Raw genomic sequence first — 21,499 nt, 5'->3', positions numbered from 1 at the left:
GGAAGGGAGGGGGCGTGTCCCGGGCGGGGCCTAGACGTGGGGCGGGGCCTACGGCGGGCCTCCTGGGGCTGTTGTGGGTGAGGGACAAAGTGGGCTGCGGGCTGGAGGGACTGATCCGGAGGGGTTTCCGCTACTTGGACCCAGGAAGAAAGTCTTTGGTGACTTGCAGCCCTGGCTGGACGGGAGGTTTAGCGTCTGCTCACGCCCACTCGCACCGCCTACCGCCTGCCAATGTGCCCGGATGCATGGGAGTCCGAGCCAGTCTCGTCTCTAGTCCCCATGGTACTGAGTCCGGGCGCTGTAGGAGCAGTGCCTGCGAGTACGGGTGGCCGCGTGTCCCGCCCCAGGGGCCGGACACGCCAGTGATGGTTTTGCTAGGTGAACACTATGGGAACCCACGCCCGCAAACAGCGCATGGCCCTCTAGCCACGCAGGAGGCCACTGTTCAGTGTCTTTTGAAAGAAAAACTTCAAGGTGTTTTAGGGAGCCTATAAAAAGAGCCTTTATAAAAAGAGAATTACGGTGTGGTGACTGCAGCGCTTCCCCGCAGTAGCAGCCGCAGGAAACCCCGAGACTGCGCGCCCCCTTTGCTTCCAGGTTAACCCCAAGCCCTCAGTGACTTGATACCCCCTTCGGGAGGGAACCCTCCTAGGCCCCTTTCCGGACAGTGTTCGGGGAAGGTCAGGTGGCCCGTCACGTGCATGACAAAAAGTTATTAGGAAAAAGGAGACCTGGCTTTCGGAGGCGGGCTGGGAACTACAAAACCGAGCTTCTTGGGAACGCCTGTTAGCCCAACAGGAAGTGGAGCCTCACCAAGAGGGAGGGGTGACCATTTAGGGACTGTCGCCTGCTGCAGGCGCTCACTTTGCAGGCGGCGCCGTTTCCCAGGTTATTATTCCAGCGGTGAGGCAAGGTGGATGCACGATTGGTTTAGAAAAAAACCGAAAATGATAAACAGGATGTCCCTTCCGCTATGTGCTAACCGAGCTGCAAGCAAATAAATCGGCCGGCCCCGCTGCAATCTCTGCACTCGAGGTGAGGAGACCGCAAAATGCTCCAGCGTTAATTTATTTTTTCCAGTGAGAATATATACGTGTTTTGCTCTCAATCTTGAAACTGCGTGCAGTAGTAATTTGGTGGTTTGATTTTGAAACTGTAGTGTAGTTATTCTGCAGTTTAAAAAATACTTATGGTTTTAAACTGCTGTGTCAAAACTGCTGTAATCCACAAATTAAATTCTGGAATGAGTATTTTCGTCTTTTGCTTTTTTATTTCTTAGCATTATTTCATCATTGTAATTTAATACATAAAAAACTTACAAATGATAGCACTTACTTTTTAAGGAAGCTTTGTATTTACAACATACTTTGAATTTCACTTTATTGCACTGCTAGCAAACCTTAATTATGTTCAAACCAAGTAGATTAATGATAAATATTTCCATTGCAATTGGATTTCAAAACTGCTTTATTTTCAGTGCGGGGAACTAGGAGAGGGAAAATACAGGGAAATAATCAAATCTTAGTAGCAGATTCCCAGTGTTTTCTTGATTCATCAATGTCAGCTGCAATTTGAGCCTATGTTTTTGCATTCTGCCTTTGAAAGTAATTTGTCTTTTATCTTGTACTGCCACAAACCTGAAATTACTCAGCTGGTATATATAGAAACCTGTGTTGCCTTTTTTCCAATAGTTTTGAAATAAGGTTAGAGAAATTGAAGTTCAGTTTCCATTATATCAGTTTCCAGAGACTCAAATGTTCCCACTTGCCACCCCCCAAAGATAGGGATGTAAGTACTCTGGTAAGGACTTTCTACTTTCTAAAAGTGACCATGCCACGTTGCATTTTTCAGGCTTGGACAGCATAATGGCTATATTCAGCAGTAAGGGCTTTTTTGTTTTCAGTTAAATCAAGAAAATATTTCTGTAAATAGAAAGTGTTTTTCTGTGCCCCGTTTCTTTTATTATCTTAAATATTTGGTTCATACATATATATTAACTTATGTGTTTTCAGGTGATGATTCAATTCATTCAGTTGTCGTTTAGTGAGTATCCACCATGTGCCAGTCTCTGTGCTGACACTGGGAGTACAAAGCCAGATAAGTCAAAGTTGTTTCCCTGGAAGTTTAGGAAGAGAAGCTGATGTAAATAAAAAAGCCTTTAGGGAGGGAGGAACAGATTCAGGAGAGATGCTCTTGAAGCAGTGAAGGGGACATCTAAATTACAACGTGTCTTCATATATGTACATATTCCTTTGGCCTTGCAGTAATTAATGTTTTTCATGAAAGAATGTGACATAGGGAAATTAAAAATGAATCTAAGGCTGTAGGTAGTCAGCCTCTTGCCTTCCTCTAATCAGATACAGGAACTGGAAAGTTTCCTGTCCTAATTTTTAGTTCCTTCACATGTTATAGCATTAAGTAGACATGAGTATATAAGATTATAAAGTAAATATAATGTTATAGCATTAAGTAGACATGAGTATATAAGATTATAAAGTAAATATAAAGATTATAAAGTAAATATACTTTATAAGATTATAAAGTAAATATGATGGTTAAAAAAAAAAAAAAAAAAAAAAGCATTTCCCAGACATGTGATGGGAGACAGTAATGAAGCAGAAAGATTTAAGGGGCAGAAGCTCATCATTCCAAAAACGCCTTTCTAACAGCAGTCAGCAAGAATGAAAAGGATGCCATTATGTCCTCCTCTGTAAACTACCTTGCCAGTTCTTGCAACCCTACTTTAAACCCAGTGGTTTTTTAGATGCTTCAAATTGAATGTCCGGTGAACATCTGATGAAAAGCAGATTTGTAGTAGTGGATAAGAGTGGAGGTTTATGTAAATCTAGAAATTGAATACAAATGCAAAATATATATGTGTTCAGAGGTTTTACTATGTGGCATATATACCCTGGTTTCAAATGTGTAGCATTAGATAGCTGGGATAGTATCAGTTTATGCTGCTTCTTAACCCTCATGAGAAAGATAAAAACAAAACATGTAATGATGTTATAACCAACCAGGAAGTCATTATATACTTATTGCCTAAATGTGATCCTTAGAACACAGATTAGCAAATTCTGATTTAAAAATAAAGCAAAGCCTAAGGACAATGGCATAAAATTCAGTGTTTTTAAAAAATTTTCCTGCTGACTTGAAATGTCGCAGAAAACTTTTTCATTTCCCTTCATAGTGCCACAAGGATCTGTTCCTGTCACTCACCGAAGTCTGAAGGAAAGTTATTTAAAAAATAATAATAGCATAATGAGGTAAGTAGCTGAATTTTTGGGGCCTTAAAAAAAAGTGGTAAAATACATATAACAAAATGTATCATCTTAACCATTTTAAGTGCTCAGTTCTGTAGTGACAAGGATGTTTACATTGTTGTGTTATTCATCTCCAGAACTTTTTCATCTTGTAAAACTGAAATCTCATACCCACTAAACAACTATCTGTTTCCTTCTACTCCCTTTTCCTGGCAACAAGTCTGCTTTCTGTTTCTATGAATTTAACTGTCCTCAGTACCTCATATTAGTGGAATCATGTATCACTTGTCCTCTTTTGTGACTGAACTTCTTTCATCTACATAGTGTCCTCAAGGTTCATGTGTATTACAGCAGGTACCAGAATTCTCTTCCTTTTTAAAGTTGAATAATATTTCATTGTAAATGTATACCTCATTTTCTGAATGAATTACCATTTATCAGTGGACATTGCTTCTGCCTTGTGCTATTGCAAATAATGCTCCTAAATAGGTGGGTGGAATAACAGTGTTTTAGATCTGAGAAAAAATATTTCTATAGAAATGTTTTTGGCCAAGTATGGTGACACATGCCTGTAATCCCAGCATTTGGGAGGCTGAACCAGGAGGATCATCATGAGTTCCAGGCCAGCCTGGGCAACATAATGAATCCTAGGCCAGCCTGAACTACATAGGAACACTCTTGTCTAAAAAAGAAAAGAAAAAAAGCCCAAAGAAGTGTTTTTGTTCCTTAAAAATAAAAGTCCTTACTTGAGCCAGGGCTTGGAAAGCAGTATAACAACTCTTCCAATATAGATCCATTGAAATACTAGTCTGATTATAGAATGAGCTCAGTAACTATACTATTTTGTTTGTATTTTTGCTTTTTGACTTCACCCATGCTAAGTATGAACTGTACTGCTAAGTTATAGCCCTAACTCTGATACCTATGATTTTTTTTAATTTATAAAGTGTTTTTTTATGAACTTAAAATATTCTTAAGACTAAAATAAAGCTAAAACTAGAACAAAGGCAAAGAACAGAGATAATAAATACAAAGATGCTCGAGTGTAAGTTAGGTGTTTGGTTCTGACCCACTGTTATTCCTGTGGCCTAGGTAGTTCATTGAGTATTCTCAGCCTTAGCTTCCCTACCTACAAAATGGAGTGGATATATTTTTATTTTCTTTCTTTCTGAAAACTTGAGACATTACTGATTAGAGGTATGTGTTGTGTAATGTAAGGGAAGGAAAGCTTTGACGATTTTCATGAGTATTGCTAAGCTCAGCAAGGACAGGTACTATGTCTGCTCACTGTGTCTTACAGTCCTAGGTATATGGCAGGCACCTATAAATTTTTGTTGACTGGATGGACCAACCAAGTATACTTTGACCTTGCCTAAAAAAGTGAGAAAGCTCACATAAATTGGCAATGTTTCCATCTTAGGTCTGCTATCTGAAATTATTCATAAGCCGCATATATGATATCTGTTTCTCTCAGATAAGTGGTTTGTAAGATGTTGAAAACCAGCATTGAGTAAAAGGGAGAAGGTTCTATAGAACATTCTAAGGATCTGTTGCCTTGTAGCATCCCCCCCACCATTTTTTTGTGTCTAACACAGCAGTTCAACAAAAAGTTCCAGAATCTTAGAATAATAAAAGTAATGTATTTGTAGATGTACTTGGCTTCTTTTTGACCCATTTCTGGAACTAATCTTGCATTGCGCTGTACAGTGCTAAGCTAAAAATGCTTTTCTTGCTTTCTTCTTAGAATGCATTCAATCCTTGCATTCTTACAAATCATTAGTATCCTCTTAGGAATCAGGCCACTCTTATTCCTGCCATGGTATATGTCTTATAGATTCCAAACATCACCATCATCAATAGCTACAATTAGCTGGCAATTCCAAAAGAAAGGGTACAAGACTGGAAAGAGCATTCATCTCCTAATTCATACTTGTGTACTTGTAAAGTAGAGAGGACCTCATTATCTCAGTGACACCTGGCTGGATTGAAAGGGACAGGTGATGCTTTAAAAAAAAATGTCACATGTAATCTTTGTTATTTCCCCATAAACCAATAAAATGGACTCCAACAAATTGGATAACATTTTTGAGAAAAATGTATTGCTTTGTATTAGAAAACAAAAAGGAAAAGCAGAAAATGCCAAGATTGGTGAGCAGCTTTTGCTGTAGATTATGAGTGAGATCCAGAAGACATACAGAGACATGGATACATAGTGACTGATATCCCTATTTTAAATGCTGCCTTGTTCCTTCTAACCTGGTTTATGCATGAAAAAAAGTCTCATTCAACCTGGCTGCTGGCAGGAGGACTTGATGTGTAATGTAATCAGAGAAATACTTTTCTACAGCTTGCATTGAGAAATGATCTGTTGCTGCAGCATTTATCTATTCAAATGTAACAGTGTAGTAAATATAGCTATTTCTCAATATGTTTTAGCAGGATTGTTCATGAGCTGAAATTTCAAAAACATAGTAAAAGCAAGACTAGGCCTTGTAAATGACAGAGTTTAATTTGCATAAGATAACCAATTACCATATATATATATATATATATATATATATATATATATGTATTATATGTATATCTCCACTTATCCAGTGACTAGAAAAGATTGAGCACATTATCCCAAATAGTTCACAATATAATTATCCAGATTAAGATGATCCATTCGTGTACCATATAATTAATAGGTTACAAATACAGTAAGATGGACCCTTTATTATAAATTTTTTCCCATTCATGTCTTTTTTTCTATAGACATTAACAAAATAATTTACACTATTTTTGGTGTATTTAGAAAAATCTTCTAATAGTAGATGGTCCCTTTAGGAAAAAACAATAAGAAAATCATTTAGGAAGGTGAGGATAGATTTGGTAGAAAATGAGAAGAGCTACGTGGTATTTCTAAAATAACAGTGAAAAAAAACAAATTTCCTGGATAAGGATAAATCCTTAAGTTTAAAACTCTTCTAGAATACTGTGTAACACTTAGAAAGTATTTGTGAAGAAAAATGACTTTTTAAATACTATTTCTGGCATTCAGTATTTTACAGTTATGCTGCTTAAAATTTAGTGGAAGCTAGGTGTGGTGGAACATACCTATAATCCTAGCACTCTGGGAGGCAATTTAATGAGACTGCGTCAAAAAATAAAAATGAATTGGCCCTATCAAAGAATAAAAAAGGATTGGGGATATGGCTCAGTGTAAAGGTCCTGGGTTTAGTCTCCTGTACTTGGAAAACTTACTATAATAGAAATGGGGTACTGTAGCTATTAGGGTTAGTTTTCTTTTTCTGCCAGTTTTCTTAATATCTATAGCAGAAATAGGGAACCTTTTAGAGTTTTCATTGATAACAAACAACAGGCGGTGGCATGCGTGCCCTACTTTGGCCACCACTAGTCTGTAGTTTTGTTACTTTTAGGACCCAGACCAATTTTCTCTGGTCAATCAAGTAAGATATTTTTGTCTATTTGAAACTTGTATGCTTCTGCCTGTATATATAATAAAATTTTGGATTATTCTTTCTTAAACCTTCACAAGGATAATATTATCATAACAAAGGGTTATAATTCCCCCACTGCAAATTGGTTCAGTCACTAAAGAGCTTCCATTGAAACAAGGATACCTTGTTTCCTTGAAAGATACCTCAATGAAGAATATATTTGCAAAGATTTGAAAAGGCAAAGATCTGAGACATTTTTAACCTATCAAATAAGTTGGTCACAGATCTGAAAGTAGAAACATGCCTCCTTTGATACAGTCTTGGGGTCCCATTTTGTGACTGGCTCTCCTGGTTATAGGTCTTTTATGTAGAGAAGGTTTCTGAAGTTTTGTTTAGTCAATTAGGCTTTAATTTGCGCTTATGCTGTTAAAGTGTTAAGTATATACTGGAGGAAACTTAACTTCTTTAATAAATGGTATTGGGGAAATTGGCTATCCACATGCAGAAGATTGACTCTAAACCCGTAGTTCTCATCATGTACTAAACTAAAATCAAAATAGATAAAATAACTGAATGTTAAGACAGAAGCACATAACCTGCTGGAAGATTAACACAGGGAAAACTCGAGTCATAGATACAGTCAAGGACTTTATGAACAGAACCCCAGGTGCCCAGGAAATAGAATCAACAAATGGGATCAGACCAAATTAAAAAGCTTCTGCACAGTGAAAGAAACAACCAAAGTGAAAGATAATATGCAGAAAGGGGAAGAAATTTTGCTAGGTATTCTTCAGAAGACTAATAATCTGGACTACATAAAGACTTGCAAAAAATTAGGACTCCCCCCAAGTAAAAGAACCAATTAAAAATGGGAAAGGGAAATGAATAAACAATTCATTTCAGAAGTACAAGGCCAGCAAATACGTGAAGAAATGTTCAACATATTTACTGGTCATTTGGAATTAGAGAAGTACAAATTAAAACAACATTGAGATTCCATCTTACCCCAGAAAGAATGATCATCAACAAGAAAACAAATACTACTACACGCTAGAGAGGCTGCAGGGGAAAAGGAACTCTTCTACATTGTTGGTGACAGTGTAAACTAGTACAGCTACTGTGGAAATCAGTGTGGAGATTCCTTAAAGTACCACAGGGCCAAGGATGTAGCTTAGCACTGTTAGTACCTTCCTAGCAAGTGTGAACCCCTAGGTGTAGTTCCTGGTCAAAAAAAAAAAAATTAAAAATAAACAAATTCTAGAAATCCCATTTGTCCCAGCTAGTTACATATCTTCCTAAGGATTCATATTATAGAGATACATGCATACTTGTTTATAGCAGCACAATTCATAATAACTAAACCCTGAAAATAGTTCATATACCCAACAACAGACAAATTAATTTTTAAAATGTGGTGTTTTCATGGAGACAAATGAGTCAGTTGTAGAAAAATTAATTTACCTTGAAACCATAGTGTTAAGTAAAGTAAATTGAACACATAGGCTTAAATAGCACAGTTTCTCTTATATGACAAATCCAAAATATAAAGACCAAAATAAAATATATAAGAACTAGGGAGAGAGATCTTTTGTAAATGAGAAAGAGATCAAGAGATGGAAGGAGGTATTAGGGAGGGGAGGGAAAGGGATAAAATAGGAAGTAAGATGTGTTATGTGCATGTACCAGCTTCTGGCAAGGAATGCAAACATTGCGTACTGCACACATACAGGAATAAAACGCTTGTGGGAATAAAATGTTCAGTATCCATTGTAAAGGTTTGGGTAATTTAAACATAGATTCCCTTACTCTGTTTGGCTACCAGTAATCTTAAAAAATGGGCCCAGACCTTGTTCTGAATTATAAAGACTGACAGAAACCACTCTCAGTACACATGCAGACTGACAAAGAGCTAGAGGCACAGTTGCAGTACCTGGAAACAAGGTCTACACAGCAGCCCTGTTCAGAATTCACAGAAGCACTGAAGGTAAAGAGAGACGAGAGAATCTTTTACACGGTAGGCAATATTTGAGACTCATGAGTAGGAATTGATCAGATGGAGAGAGAATTGTTTGTAGGTAAGTACACATGCCAGTACATGGTAGACATGGATCACCTGGCCATATATAGGCATCAACAAGGGCAAAGTCCTTTTTGAATCAATACCTTGTGCTCCTTTCCCTTCACTTGAACAATATGTTATGTGCAGGTAGTAAGCCTGGTCAGGAACTGCTCATCAGTTGTACAGCTGTTTCTTTCAGCTCTCATCTATGTGTTCATAAAAAGTGCAGGTTTTGAATCGACCGTTGCATTCCGTCTTGGAATGATTCTGTCTTTTGACAGTTGAAGGCCTTTTTCTGATCATCTGTATTCTATATAATCATCATTTTAGGCAAATCCACATCTTAGAGGACAAGATACAAAAGAAACAATCTCCACAGTATCGCAAATCTAAGTGAGATGGCAGGATAGTTAACATTCTTCTACCATCTGGAGTATCAAAATGAAAATGATATCTTCTCCCTGTGTGATGGCCAGCTGTTGTTCTCCTACCTTATGAGCCAGAGGATGCAACTGCGTTTTATTTGTTCTGCGTTCTAACAAATTTGTTTACAGCTTCTCTGTGGATAATTATTTCTTTTGTAGTCTGAAGAAACTGTCCTTGGGAAAACAATTCTTCAACAGCGTAATTTGTAAGGAACTTTGATAGACAGTGTAGTAATAAAACCAAATAGCAGGTCTTTAAAAATCTAAATTACCTGGTCACTTAAAGACTACACCGAAGAGAATGTTTAACTGTTATTCACAGACTATGTAATGTTTATTTTCTTACTGTATCTTATGTCCACATGTCTTAGTTACTTTCCTTGTTGCTAAGACAAAATACCCTTTTGGAAAGGTTTATTTGGCCAATAGTTTATAAGAGGTTCGGTTGGTAGCTGGCTGGCTCCAAGGCAGGCTGACATGGCAGAGGGGCATCAGAGAGGAAAAGTAGTTCTTGGCAGGCAGAAGGAAGCAAAGCAGCAAAACAGCAACAAGCAATAAGCAACTGGCAGTGACCCTCTTTGTGTCCCTTGTATCCTATCCAGGCTACCCGTCTTCAGGGCAGGAAGCACTCACACCCGGAGTGAGGCTGCCTTACACTGTGAATCAATCTCAGCATCACATCCAGAGTCACACACTCCAGATCCAGCCACCTCTGAGAAGCCCCACCTACAGCCACACAAGACTTTAGGAGGGGACCTAGATACAAGCCATATCACCACATTTAAGAAAATTTCATATAATTTCAAATAATACTGTTCCAAGAAGCATTTCAATTTTCAAGTATTAAATGCATGAAGACCCAGCAATTTTATACCTAGACATTTTTTAAGAGAAATGATAATGTATATTCACATAAACATTTGTATATAAATCTTTGTAGCAGTAGTATTTGTAACAGTCAAAATGTAGAAACAACCTAATTGTCCACCAACTAATGAAGAGTTAAAGTGTGATATATCTATACAATGAAATGGGAAAAAAAGAGATATCTCTCTGTACTACAATATATATGAACCTTGAACAACTTTTACTAATGTAAAACCCAGATACGATGGTCATATATTCTATAATTCTGTTTCTAGGAAAAGTGCTGAATAGGCAAAACCATTGAGACAGAAAGTAAATTTGTGACTTTTTGAGGCTGGAATAGAGGCTGCTTTTGAAGATAATAGAAAAGGAAGTGACTATTTAAGGGTCTGAATTTCTTTTAGGGGGTGTTAAAAATGTTTTAAAATGGTGATGATGTTTCCAAAACTGAGTATATTAAAAACTGCTAAACTCTGTGGGTGAATTTTATGATAGCGGAAATCTTATTAAAGCTGTAAAAAATTCCAAAATATCAAGTATTAATTTTTGTATTATCTTGCAGGTACCCAGTGACAATGTAATATATTTCTTTTTTGACATATCCTTGCAGAGGTGGGAAGAGTCACGGACTAAGCTATTGAGAAATTCTCGCCCTGGCTCTGCTGTCAATTAGCCTCATGCAGCTAGCGCACCTTAGGCAATTCCTTATCCTTGGACCCCACGTTCATCTGGGAAACAAGGAAGTTAGCTCTGAGGTCTCTTTGATTTCTCTGAGTTTATGTGTTTATATAGTGAGTTGCATAAATATTGAGGCAGTTTTAGAGACTTGGCTTTATCCCATACTATTCAAATAAAACAAATGACAGTAGGGTTTTTTGAGGCTCCCTGCCCATCAAGTTCAAGTGTGTCTTAGGAGTCATATTTACTAATATGTAAAGCAGGGTCTCTCACTCAACCTTGCCATTAATGATATGTCAGGCCAGATAACTATTTGCTTTGGGTGGCTATCCCAAACATTACAGGTGTTTAGCAGCATCTTGGACATCTACCTGCTAGATATCAATAGTGTTTTCCTTTGAGTTCTAGTAGTCAGAATGTCTCCAGACTTTGCTGTGCACCCTAGAGAAGACAATTGTCCCTAGTGGAAGAAGCTGAAAGAGTAATGCATAGCTAAATAACTAAAAGGGTATACTCTTTGCCTATGAGAAACTAGTCAGTTAACATAAGTACAAAAATACGTGTCATTAAAAAATCTGACTTGTTTAAGTACTGTGGTACCTTGATTCATGAATATATTTGTTTGTGAACAGTTCTGTTCATAGAAGGGATTAGTAAAATTTTGTTTTTGTTTATGAACTCTGTATCAGGTGACAAATACAACCAAGCCCATCTTTCCCACACAAACACAAATGTGGCCATCTTTTCCAGAATCATGGAACAAATTAAGTTCGTGAACCAAGGTACCATTGTAATTAAAAAAAAAAAAGATTCTTATTTTGTTTTGTTGATATTTACAGTGTTTACATTTCATCTTCTATATCTATGGACATGAAAGATGGGCCAATAGAGAATAGACTAAAAACTATCAGCTTCTCTTTGAAATGAGACATATATACATATATATATATATGTATATATATATATATATATATATATATATGTGTGTGTGTGTGTGTGTGTATAGATACATAAAATTACATATTATATATCTGTATATTTATGTATATGTCTATATATTAATTAAATATATTAATTAAAATATATATCTATATATTTTTATATAGAGATATATAATTTTATAATTTTTCAAAAGAAAAATTAGAAACTGAGAGCAAAAGAACTGGGAGATGCCTAAATTTCTTCTTGGTTCTTTACAAGTAAGACATGTCATCCAGATGTTGTCCTATATATTCCATTCAGAGGCCAAAGCTATGAATTAGATAATAGAATCATTCTATAGAAAAGACGAATGCTGTAAACTGTGAAATCCATATATTTGTGGTCCTTTTACCCTCCCAACTGTACTAAAGCTGTTTCTAATGAAACTACAATAGCATTCTAGACCTCTCTCCTCTTAACGTACAAAATCTGTCTGTTGCACAACAGTCTCTGATGCTTGCTCTCACATTTCCATGCAAACCAAAAAGTTTGTATAATTTTATTGGACTGCTGTGTTTAATAAATACCAAATGAAATATTTATAATATGTTTCTAAAGACATAAATTATTCATATTTCTGGAAACCTTTCTGATAGAAGTAAAATAGGGGGTTAGAAGCTGTCTGAAAGAGAATGTTTCTGTAATGGGAATACACTACCTCAAAGAATAGATAAAATTGAAGCAGTCACCCATGAGTGTCTTTGACATTATACATTTACAGCTATAGTAATTAATCTTCGTGACTTTTCTAGACTAAGCTGATACATAGTAAGTGATTGTCCACTTTAGAAACTGGAAACCTGTGTAAGTTTTACAATACTCTTCCTACTCATCTAAATCCAGTAATCTTATTCTAGTATACTTTAATGTGGTTGTCAAAATGTTCTTTGAGTGTTTATAACTGGCTATTTTTATTCAGAACTGAAAATGTTTATAAGATTATTTAGATTCATTATTGAAAGGATTTTCAGGTCTTTGAATCAAGGTGATTAATTCATATGGTTTCATAAAATAAAAATGTACTCTAAAGCCTTAAATTACTGTCCTTGAAAAATAACATAGTAAAGTTGAGCTTACTTCAGAAATAATTTGTTTTATTCGTATCTTATACAGTAAAGCCATGACAGGCCAGGAAGCACAAAATTGCTTTTTTAAATAAAGAAACTGCAGAAAAACCCAGGAGAGAATAGCTTTGAAACTCTCCAGAATGCTCGCTGTCAAGATAACATTGCTTTTCAAACTTTGACTATTGAAAACTAAGAGCTATTGGGACAGTGACCATTCTCTGCCACTATGAAGCAGCTCTTTTGCCTGCATGTGCCTGGTTGTGTGGCTCCACATATCACTGTGATGTTTTGTCTATTTATAATACACTGAGAAGCTGCAGGGGGAAACTACTCTCTTACCCTGGTGAAACCATGGCAGTTAAACTCAAGATGGCTGCAGTCATGACAGGCTGAATCCGTATATAGGATGAGGCAGCTGCCAAAATAAAAAATAAAGCCATGCATGCAGGGGGTATGGAGACTTGTGGAGGGGTAAGTAATCTGAAGTCAGAAATAGAAATAACAAAAGAATGAAAAACAAATAATTGAAGGGCAATGATGCTATAGTAGGAGTTGGTAAGCATAGAAATACAATTGTGTGGAAGCCAGTAATCAGTTCTAAGTCTTTATAAAACTGTAAGATTTGACCTTTTCTCACATATAAAATTGAAAAGTTTGATTAGAAAAAAAAATTTTTGGCCTATCAATATCAAAACCATGCTTATCAGCTATTCACTGCTGTTTTATCTATAGAAGATCTCTAGGTATTAGAGGGAGAGTAAAAGAATGGATAGCTGGGTATTTATTACGTTGTGATTTGTACTGCAAATAGGGAGCGTCAGCCGCTCAAGAGCCTGACTTTAATTCCATCCTGGGTTTGAATCCAGGTAGCGCACCACGGTCCACAATGGTGAGTAGCCTAGGCTCTTGGGCCAGATTTTCCTGATAAACATTCTAACTCCATTACTTAAATTGATTAGTAACCTTGGGAAAATCACTTAATCTCTACATGCAACTGAAGTATTAAATGAGAATAATAATAATCATAAAAGATAAATGTCTGTATTCTCTTAATTAACCCTTGAATGGCTTCCATCTCATGTAAAATAAAATCTGTATGTTTGTTGAGGTTATCACGGCCCTTTATAGGCTGGCTCTGATTTATTTTCCTCAGAATCATATTCTCTTTATGACTACTATCCTAAATAATACTTTGCATTTGTTTATTTGTCTCTCCTGATCTCCTCTGATAGTAGCAGCAGACACTATCTTATTTATTGCTGTATATATGAAACCAAGAGCAGTGCCTGCCACAAGTGCTCAGTATCTGCTTAATTTTATAAATGAATAAATGTGTAACATAATCTGTGAAGCACACAGTGCAAAGCCTAAGTCATAAATCCACCAGAATTACTTACTGTTGCTGTTACTACTGTTATGTGCCTCATGCAGATAACAATGGCTCGGTGTATGATTTTTTTTGTGGAGGAAAAAGTCTGCTACCAAAATATAAATTTAAAATTAATATATTACTATGGGAAATATAGTTCCATTTTGGACATCATCTCAGAACTAGATTTTCAGTGATAAAATAAGGTCAAAGTTTCGAATGTTTAATCCTTCTTACTTGGTGTATAGATCTTTTATCTATAACTACACAAGCAGGGACAAAAGGAAAAGAATATTAGGCTATACTTTTTATCTTTTAGACCAGATCGTCTTTTGGTGAGTAACAGAAAAGTTTAAATCATCCAAATTAAGATTGATTTCTCTCCACTGAAAAAATGTAAAAATGCAATGATTGGCAAGGATGTTAATATTTTGTATTTTGTGCTCATATCTGTTCCAGGTATTGTCACATCTGCAAACTTCCCGGGAGAGTAATGGGCATTCGGGTGCTTCGTTTTTCTTTGGTGGTCATCCTTGTGTTGCTGCTGGTAGCTGGGGCCTTGACCAATTTACTTCCCAATGTCAAAGAAGACAAGATGCTTTCTTCGCGTAGGGAAATAAAATCCCAGGGCAAGTCTTCTCTGGATTCTTTTACTCTTATCATGCAGACATATAATAGGACAGATCTCTTACTGAGACTTTTAAATCATTATCAGGCAATACCATATCTGCACAAAGTGATTGTGGTATGGAACAATGTTGGGGAGAAGGGACCAGATGAGTTATGGAATTCTCTAGGGCCTCACCCTGTCCCTGTGATCTTCAAACAACAAATAGCAAACAGAATGAGAAATCGTCTCCAGGTTTTCCCTGAAGTGGAAACCAGTGGTGAGTTGAAACTGGGTTCTGAGACTATAAGGGCTGTGGTTCATCAGAACTAGAATGGATGTGTGGATTTTTAACTTTCTAGTTGTCTTCACTCTGGAGGAAAATTAATCAGAACATACTTTGAAAAGCTTAAAGGAACAGTTTCTAAGATCTTACAATGTAGTTTAGTGAAGAGGAAATAACATGCATCTTATAATAACCAAGATGCTGATACTGCAAAAAGAAAGAAGCACTCATATATATCGTTGCATTATAGAAAATACTAAGGCACCATTTAGCTTAATATGTGTTTTGTCAGTCTTTCCATTTTTAAGTTTCTTGAGGTTGTAATTTGCTTAAAAGAAAAGGCTTTATTTTTAGATTCACTTGTTTCTAGAATGATGGATGATAATTACATGATTATGTCCCCCTTGGGCAGTTATAAAATCAATTAAAATTCAAAAAGATTTCTTTATACTAGATAAGTCTTTCCAGTACATTTCTTATTTACTAGTCGGGCCAGGAACTTTATTTGCCATCTCTACAAATACAACTATACCTTAACTACTTTTATTTTCCTTTGCAAACTGTTTAATAAAATTTGTTTTCATTTCCTTTCAGCGGTGTTAATGGTAGATGATGACACACTCATTAGTGCCCAGGACCTTGTTTTTGCTTTCTCAGTTTGGCAGGTAATATTGCTATATCCTTTATGAAACCACTTGAGTGGAGTTTTTATCTGGTGTTTATTAAGGCTAACATGGTTTAAGTTAGTTTTTGAGTTACTCAAAACATTGTATTTAATTATTTATCTAAGAGACAGTTAAAATTGTTATAGACTAATCAAGATTTCTGAGCTTCATTAAACCAACCTTAAAGTTATAGTATTTTTAATCTATGTTTAATTAATATTTTAGTATATGCTCTGTTGGTTACTTTTCTCTCACTGCTGAGACAAAATACTCAGCACCTAAAGTTTAGGAAGAAAATGTTTATTTAGCTCATAGTTTGCAGAGGTTTCAGAAGTCCGTAATCAGCTGCCTCCAAGCCAGGATGATATGGCAGACATGGCAGAAAAAGATACCCAAGAGCAGCAAGAGCAAAAGTGGGGAGCAAGGTTCTTTCCCTACCTTATATTGTATTTGGGTTGCCTGCCCTAAAACAGGTATAGCACTCACACTGCCAGTCTTAGCATTCGGCAGTGAACCAATAATAAACTCTGATTCAGCTGCCTCCAAAAAGGCTGCCCACCTTTCATGAGTGCATGAGGTTTTGAGGGGACGTCCAAACACAAACTGACAATTGAGAAGAAGAACTGGAGTTATCTTCTAGAAAACAATGAAGAAATAATCTGGTTTATCTGGGTAATTATCAGGGTAATTTTTTTTCCATAGACCACAGACAGGTGTCTCAGATGAAGTACATATTTTTGTATTACTATTGTATTAACTTTTTCTAAAAGAAAGCATCTATTGCCTCAACAAAATTTAATCCTGATTCTAAGACTATTTTTTACAAATTCTGCAGTAATAATTCTGCATGTACCATTGTGGTGGCGCAGGTTACTGCTTGTTTGTTTTTCCCCGATTTGTAGTTCAAATAAACAGGACTTTGTTGCTCATTGGTTTCCCTATTGGATATATTCATACATTGCAACACAATCACCTGAATCCAGAATTTCATATAACCAGTCTGAAGCCCTCTAAAATGATTATACCCATTGCTATCTTATAAAGAATCTAATTTGCACTGTAATAACTCTCCTTCATTAACAACTTGGAATATAACAACATTAGGTATTTATGGTAAGTGGTTACAAAAGTTTTTCCAGCCCTGTAAATTAAAACTTCTCAGGCAGAAAGTTCTAATATAATGGCCATGAGGCTTCGATGAAAGGTTAAAAAAATTAGTTTACTCAAAAAGTAAAGATGGTGGAAGGCAGAATTTGAGGACTATAGCTAATTACAACAATCTCAGTAAGCCATAATTAAAGAGGAATAAATAGGATGTTAAGTTTTATTCATAAAATTGTTGAGCACAGTTTGAATCTATTGCCCCCAAAAATCTGGCTCCTCACAATGTGCCTGAGCAATGCCCTGCATGTGCAATGATTTGAGAGACAGAGGCCAGCAAGATGAGTAGGTATTCGTCTGTACTTTAGCAAGTGCCCATTGCTTCCCTTTCCTCCCCTAGCCCTCTGTGAAATGTCTTTCATTCTCCAGATTGTGTGAAAGACACTTCCTTGACCTCCCACTTTCTTCCAGCAACACAGTTGTCACTCTGTCCTTTGTGCCCCCATCAAATTACCTATCTACATTACAGCTTTCTCTTGCATTGTCTTTGTTCATGTGTTTGTACTGTACCTTCCCTGGACTGTGAGTTCTTTGAAATGAGATTTAACTTAGCCTAAATGGCTGAATGTGTGTGCCGCTAGTTTAGAATCTGTTCAGTACATGAATGAAACTGAAGTATTTACAAGAGTGGACTGAGCCTTTAGTCTTGTTTGTTTTTGCCTCTTTCCTATGCTTCAATATCTTTGTTTGCTGACTTTCGTTTTAGTCTCTCTAACATTAATATTATTAAATTTTTTGCTACTATTTTTCCTTCAAAGATTTGAATCTCATTTTTATATGCATATTCAGTGATACCTTGATTCACAAATTTAATTTGTTCTTCAATTTTGGAAAAGATTGCTACATTTGAATTTGTGTGGAAAAGGTGGTTGTAGTTTTGTTTGTCACCAGATGCAGAATTTGCAAACAAAAATAAAATTTTGCCAAACACTGCTGTTTGCAAACCAAATTGTTTGAATAAATTATATACAATTTATATTTTACGTATTTATTTTGTTTATATTTTTAAAAACAAAATACCCAAGCTAAAAAGGATAAAAATATAAAAAGAATTTATAATGTTTCAAATCAACAGAACATTAATGTTCTGTTCAGAAACATTAAAATCAATATGAAAAAATGGTAAAGTTATACATAGAGAACTATAATTTTATATACTTTTAAGTGCCTAGAAATACTTTCAGAAAGATCGCATTACATCTGACCTCCTACAGTAGATAACATCCATGCAAACAACTACTCTTGCAGCACACTTTGAAGGACTAGACTCTTCTGACTGGAATTTGTTGAGATCAGATGATGTTAAAATTAGAAGAATATGTGTGAGGTTAGAGCTTTTTTCTTTCAGAGATTTGGGTTGTGAGGAATTTGACTTGGAAGCTTAGGGCACAGTTTTGTGAGGTGGTCTGGCATTAAATGAAATTAAGATGTAGAAATGGATAATAAGAAGTGACAAAACAGTTTATTCTTTCTGTAACAGATGCCCTTTTTTACTATCTGGTTAAAGAAATGGCATCTGTAACAGATGCCCTTTTTTACTATCTGGTTAAAGAAATGCCACGCTTAATTTCTCTTTTTCACTCTCTTCAGCAATTTCCTGATCAAATTGTAGGATTTGTTCCTAGAAAGCATGTCTCTACTTCATCAGGAATCTATAGTTACGGAGGTTTTGAACTGCAAACACCAGGGTTTGGAAATGGTGACCAGTACTCCATGGTGCTGATTGGAGCCTCCTTCTTCAACAGCAAATATCTCGAACTCTTTCAGAGACAACCTTCAGCCGTCCATGTGTTAATAGATGAAACCCAAAACTGTGATGATATTGCCATGAATTTTATCATTTCCAAGCACATTGGGAAGACATCAGGAATATTTGTGAAACCTGTAAACATGGTCAATTCAGAAAAGGAAACCAACAGTGGCTATTCTGGAATGTGGCATCGAGCCGAGCACTTTCTGCAGCGATCTTACTGTATAAATAAGCTTGTTAAAATCTATGGCAGCATGCCATTAAAATACTCCAACATTATGATTTCCCAATTTGGTTTTCCATATGCCAACCACAAAAGTAAAATGTGAAAGTAAAACACAAACAAACCTGAAAACTGCTTGGCATTTGAGTAGCTTCTCCATATTACATATTTTTGTTCTTAAGTAGCATCATGAACTTCTATCCAGTCCAGAAGTCTCTGCAATAGAAAAATGTGCAGCACTTCTAGAATATAAAAGTCACATTAACCTCAAGAACAAAGAAGCTGGTTTTATTCATGCAAACTTTTTGTCTAAGGTTAACTGCTTGGTCAGCAATTTTATTGTTTACAACCTGAGACTGTTCAACAGTTTATTTGATTACTGGCATTTGCCTTAAGGACCTAGAGAGAGCAAGCTGTTTCCAGGAGGAAACTCCAGAAGAGTGTTTCTTAACTTTTTCACTAAAAGGGATTGTTTTAATTTCAAGCCTGAAATGCCTCTTTAGCAAAAGTTTGTAATGTAGGGAAAAGCCATGTGAGAGGAAGATAATCCCCATCCCATGTGAAAACAAAGAAAGTCCATATTTAGCTCCCGATGATCTCTTTGTGGCCCTTGCAACCATATTTACTGCCCAGCATGACTAAAATGCAACCATTGGTACTTTTATTTTTGTAGATAAGTCTATTGTAACTGGGAGGGTAGATTTTAGGATATAAGGGAAATCTAGTTGTTTGCTTGAGTTTTGTGAGTATACTGCATGGATCACCAGAAATATGCAACCTTTGGTTTATGTACAGTTTATATGCAGCAAGGAATAGATGTGTAACTTTCATCACTGAATGGACCTTGAAAATGTATGTATATTTTTATATCTTACATAAATTATGTGTTTAAGAAATATATAAAGTAACTTCTGTAAGAATGATTAAGTAGGAAGTAGCAGAAGTTAAAATCCTTCACATCAAAGACTTACTAAAGCATAGTTTATCTCATGGATATACTAATAGCTGTGTGTATTATACATCCTTGCCTTTAGAACTTTTTTCTGGAAAAGATCTAAGGCACTATGCATCATGATGAAATTTCAATTATATAGATACAGGAAATACAACTGAGGCATAGCAGAGAAATTCCCTGGGGGTCCCCATCAGTTAATTGTTAAAATTACCTTTTCTCTGTTGGATGAATTAGTATCTGTGTCCCACCCAATGTCTGTGTTTAGTCCTTTTTCACTACAGTGGCAAGAAATACTTTAGTAAACCTTTATTACTTTTTCTTTTTCTTCATCTTCCTCTTCCTTCTCATTGAAGTTACTGACCTCATCTGTCTTCATTATGCCTATACAGTCTCAAAATTGCAAAGCTGTGAGAATAAGAAAATAAACATAGTTTACGTTCTAGTTAAGAGATCATGGTGCCATTCAGTATTTTTGGGTGGCGTGTGTGTGTGTGTTGTGTGTGTGTTTTAATGTAGTCATATAAAGAAAAATCTTGGAACCTTATTAAAAATAATGTAAATCATCTGCTTTTTCCAACCTTGGTGGTATTTTTTTTTTTTTTTGCCTCTTGGTATTATGTGATAAATAAAATAAATGTTTAACCATTCATGTGTTCCATGTTGATTAAGTAGACTCATGTTTTGTGTGGCATATGTTTTTTTTTTTTTTTTTTTTTTTCCGTTTTTATCGGTACCAGGGATCGAACTCACGACTGCCTGCTTGCAAGGCAGGCGCTTATGCCACTGAGCTAAATCCCCAGCCCCTTGTTTTTACAAATTCCTGTATACTTTGTATATTGCTGAGAATCAAGTAAAAAATTAGCTACATTCTCCATAAGAAAATTTCTCATTGGGAAAATACTACCAGATTTCATTTCCATATTGCTTTAAATTTGCCTTCAGAATGACATAACTTATTGCTAAGATCATCTTTCCTTGAACACTTTTTTTTTTACTTCTTACTTTTGACACACATGATCCAAAACAGAGATGCTGAGGCTTAAAAGTGCATGGGAGAAGCAATGTAGCTTAGTAGTTAAGTGCAAACTTTGCCATTAGAATACTTGGACTCAAATCCTTGCTAGACATTTCATTAACCACTCAGAGCTTCAGTTTTCTCATCTACAAAATGAGAATGCTATCTACCATGGTTTTTTTCTTGTCCTTTAAATAAAAATAAAAGAGATAGCTTGGGTAGGCAGCTGGGAAACAGAACAAGGGAGCAGTGCTAGAGAGGGGGACCATATACAGTACCAAAGAACCATAACTGTGTGATACACCCAGAAGCGTGTTTTACTAATCTGCTAGGCATTTCTTAAATTACTGATGTTGACATACCAGGATTAATGATCAGAGATGACAAAATGTAACACAATGCTTTGAAAGCTTTGGAGTGATCATGTATTGATTATAAATGTATTAATCCCATAGCTCATCACCCACACAGAAAAGCCCTGAATCCAGGTGAGATATGCAGGAAATGGTTTCTCCATACCAGTAGGCAATGAGCTGTGATTTCTTACTGGCATTTTTTCTTTACCTGTGTTATTATGGCAGTGCATATTCAAGCAAGCAATTTAGCATATTAAAGAAGAAATTAATAGCCCACCTCCCAATTAATTCTTGCAGACTTTTCTAAGATATCTTGATTTGCATGA

The 21,499-nt window shown here is 36.0% G+C and overlaps 1 protein-coding gene across 3 annotated transcripts; it reads left to right on the top strand.

Moving 5' to 3' along the window:
• Positions 1–72: 72 nt before the first annotated feature.
• Positions 73–20,449, top strand: Extl2 (exostosin like glycosyltransferase 2). Of its 3 annotated transcripts, XM_063254963.1 has the most exons (6): positions 73–1,035; positions 3,194–3,269; positions 13,598–13,675; positions 14,615–15,042; positions 15,643–15,713; positions 18,465–20,449. In XM_063254963.1, the coding sequence occupies exons 4-6, from the start codon at positions 14,649–14,651 to the stop codon at positions 18,951–18,953; spliced, it is 954 nt and encodes a 317-aa protein (XP_063111033.1). In that variant the 5' UTR covers positions 73–1,035; positions 3,194–3,269; positions 13,598–13,675; positions 14,615–14,648; the 3' UTR covers positions 18,954–20,449. The 3 variants fall into 3 exon arrangements, with proteins under 3 accessions (XP_063111033.1, XP_063111043.1, XP_003479014.2); XM_003478966.5 differs by lacking the exon at positions 13,598–13,675 and having other exon boundaries at positions 74–1,035; XM_063254973.1 differs by lacking the exons at positions 3,194–3,269; positions 13,598–13,675.
• Positions 20,450–21,499: the final 1,050 nt, after the last annotated feature.

The sequence above is a fragment of the Cavia porcellus genome, unplaced genomic scaffold (genome assembly GCF_034190915.1).
Source record: "Cavia porcellus strain 051 isolate PalLab524CR breed Dunkin Hartley unplaced genomic scaffold, mCavPor4.1 scaffold_1, whole genome shotgun sequence".
Lineage (NCBI taxonomy): Eukaryota > Metazoa > Chordata > Mammalia > Rodentia > Caviidae > Cavia > Cavia porcellus.
This window is presented reverse-complemented; position numbering and strand designations above follow the sequence as displayed.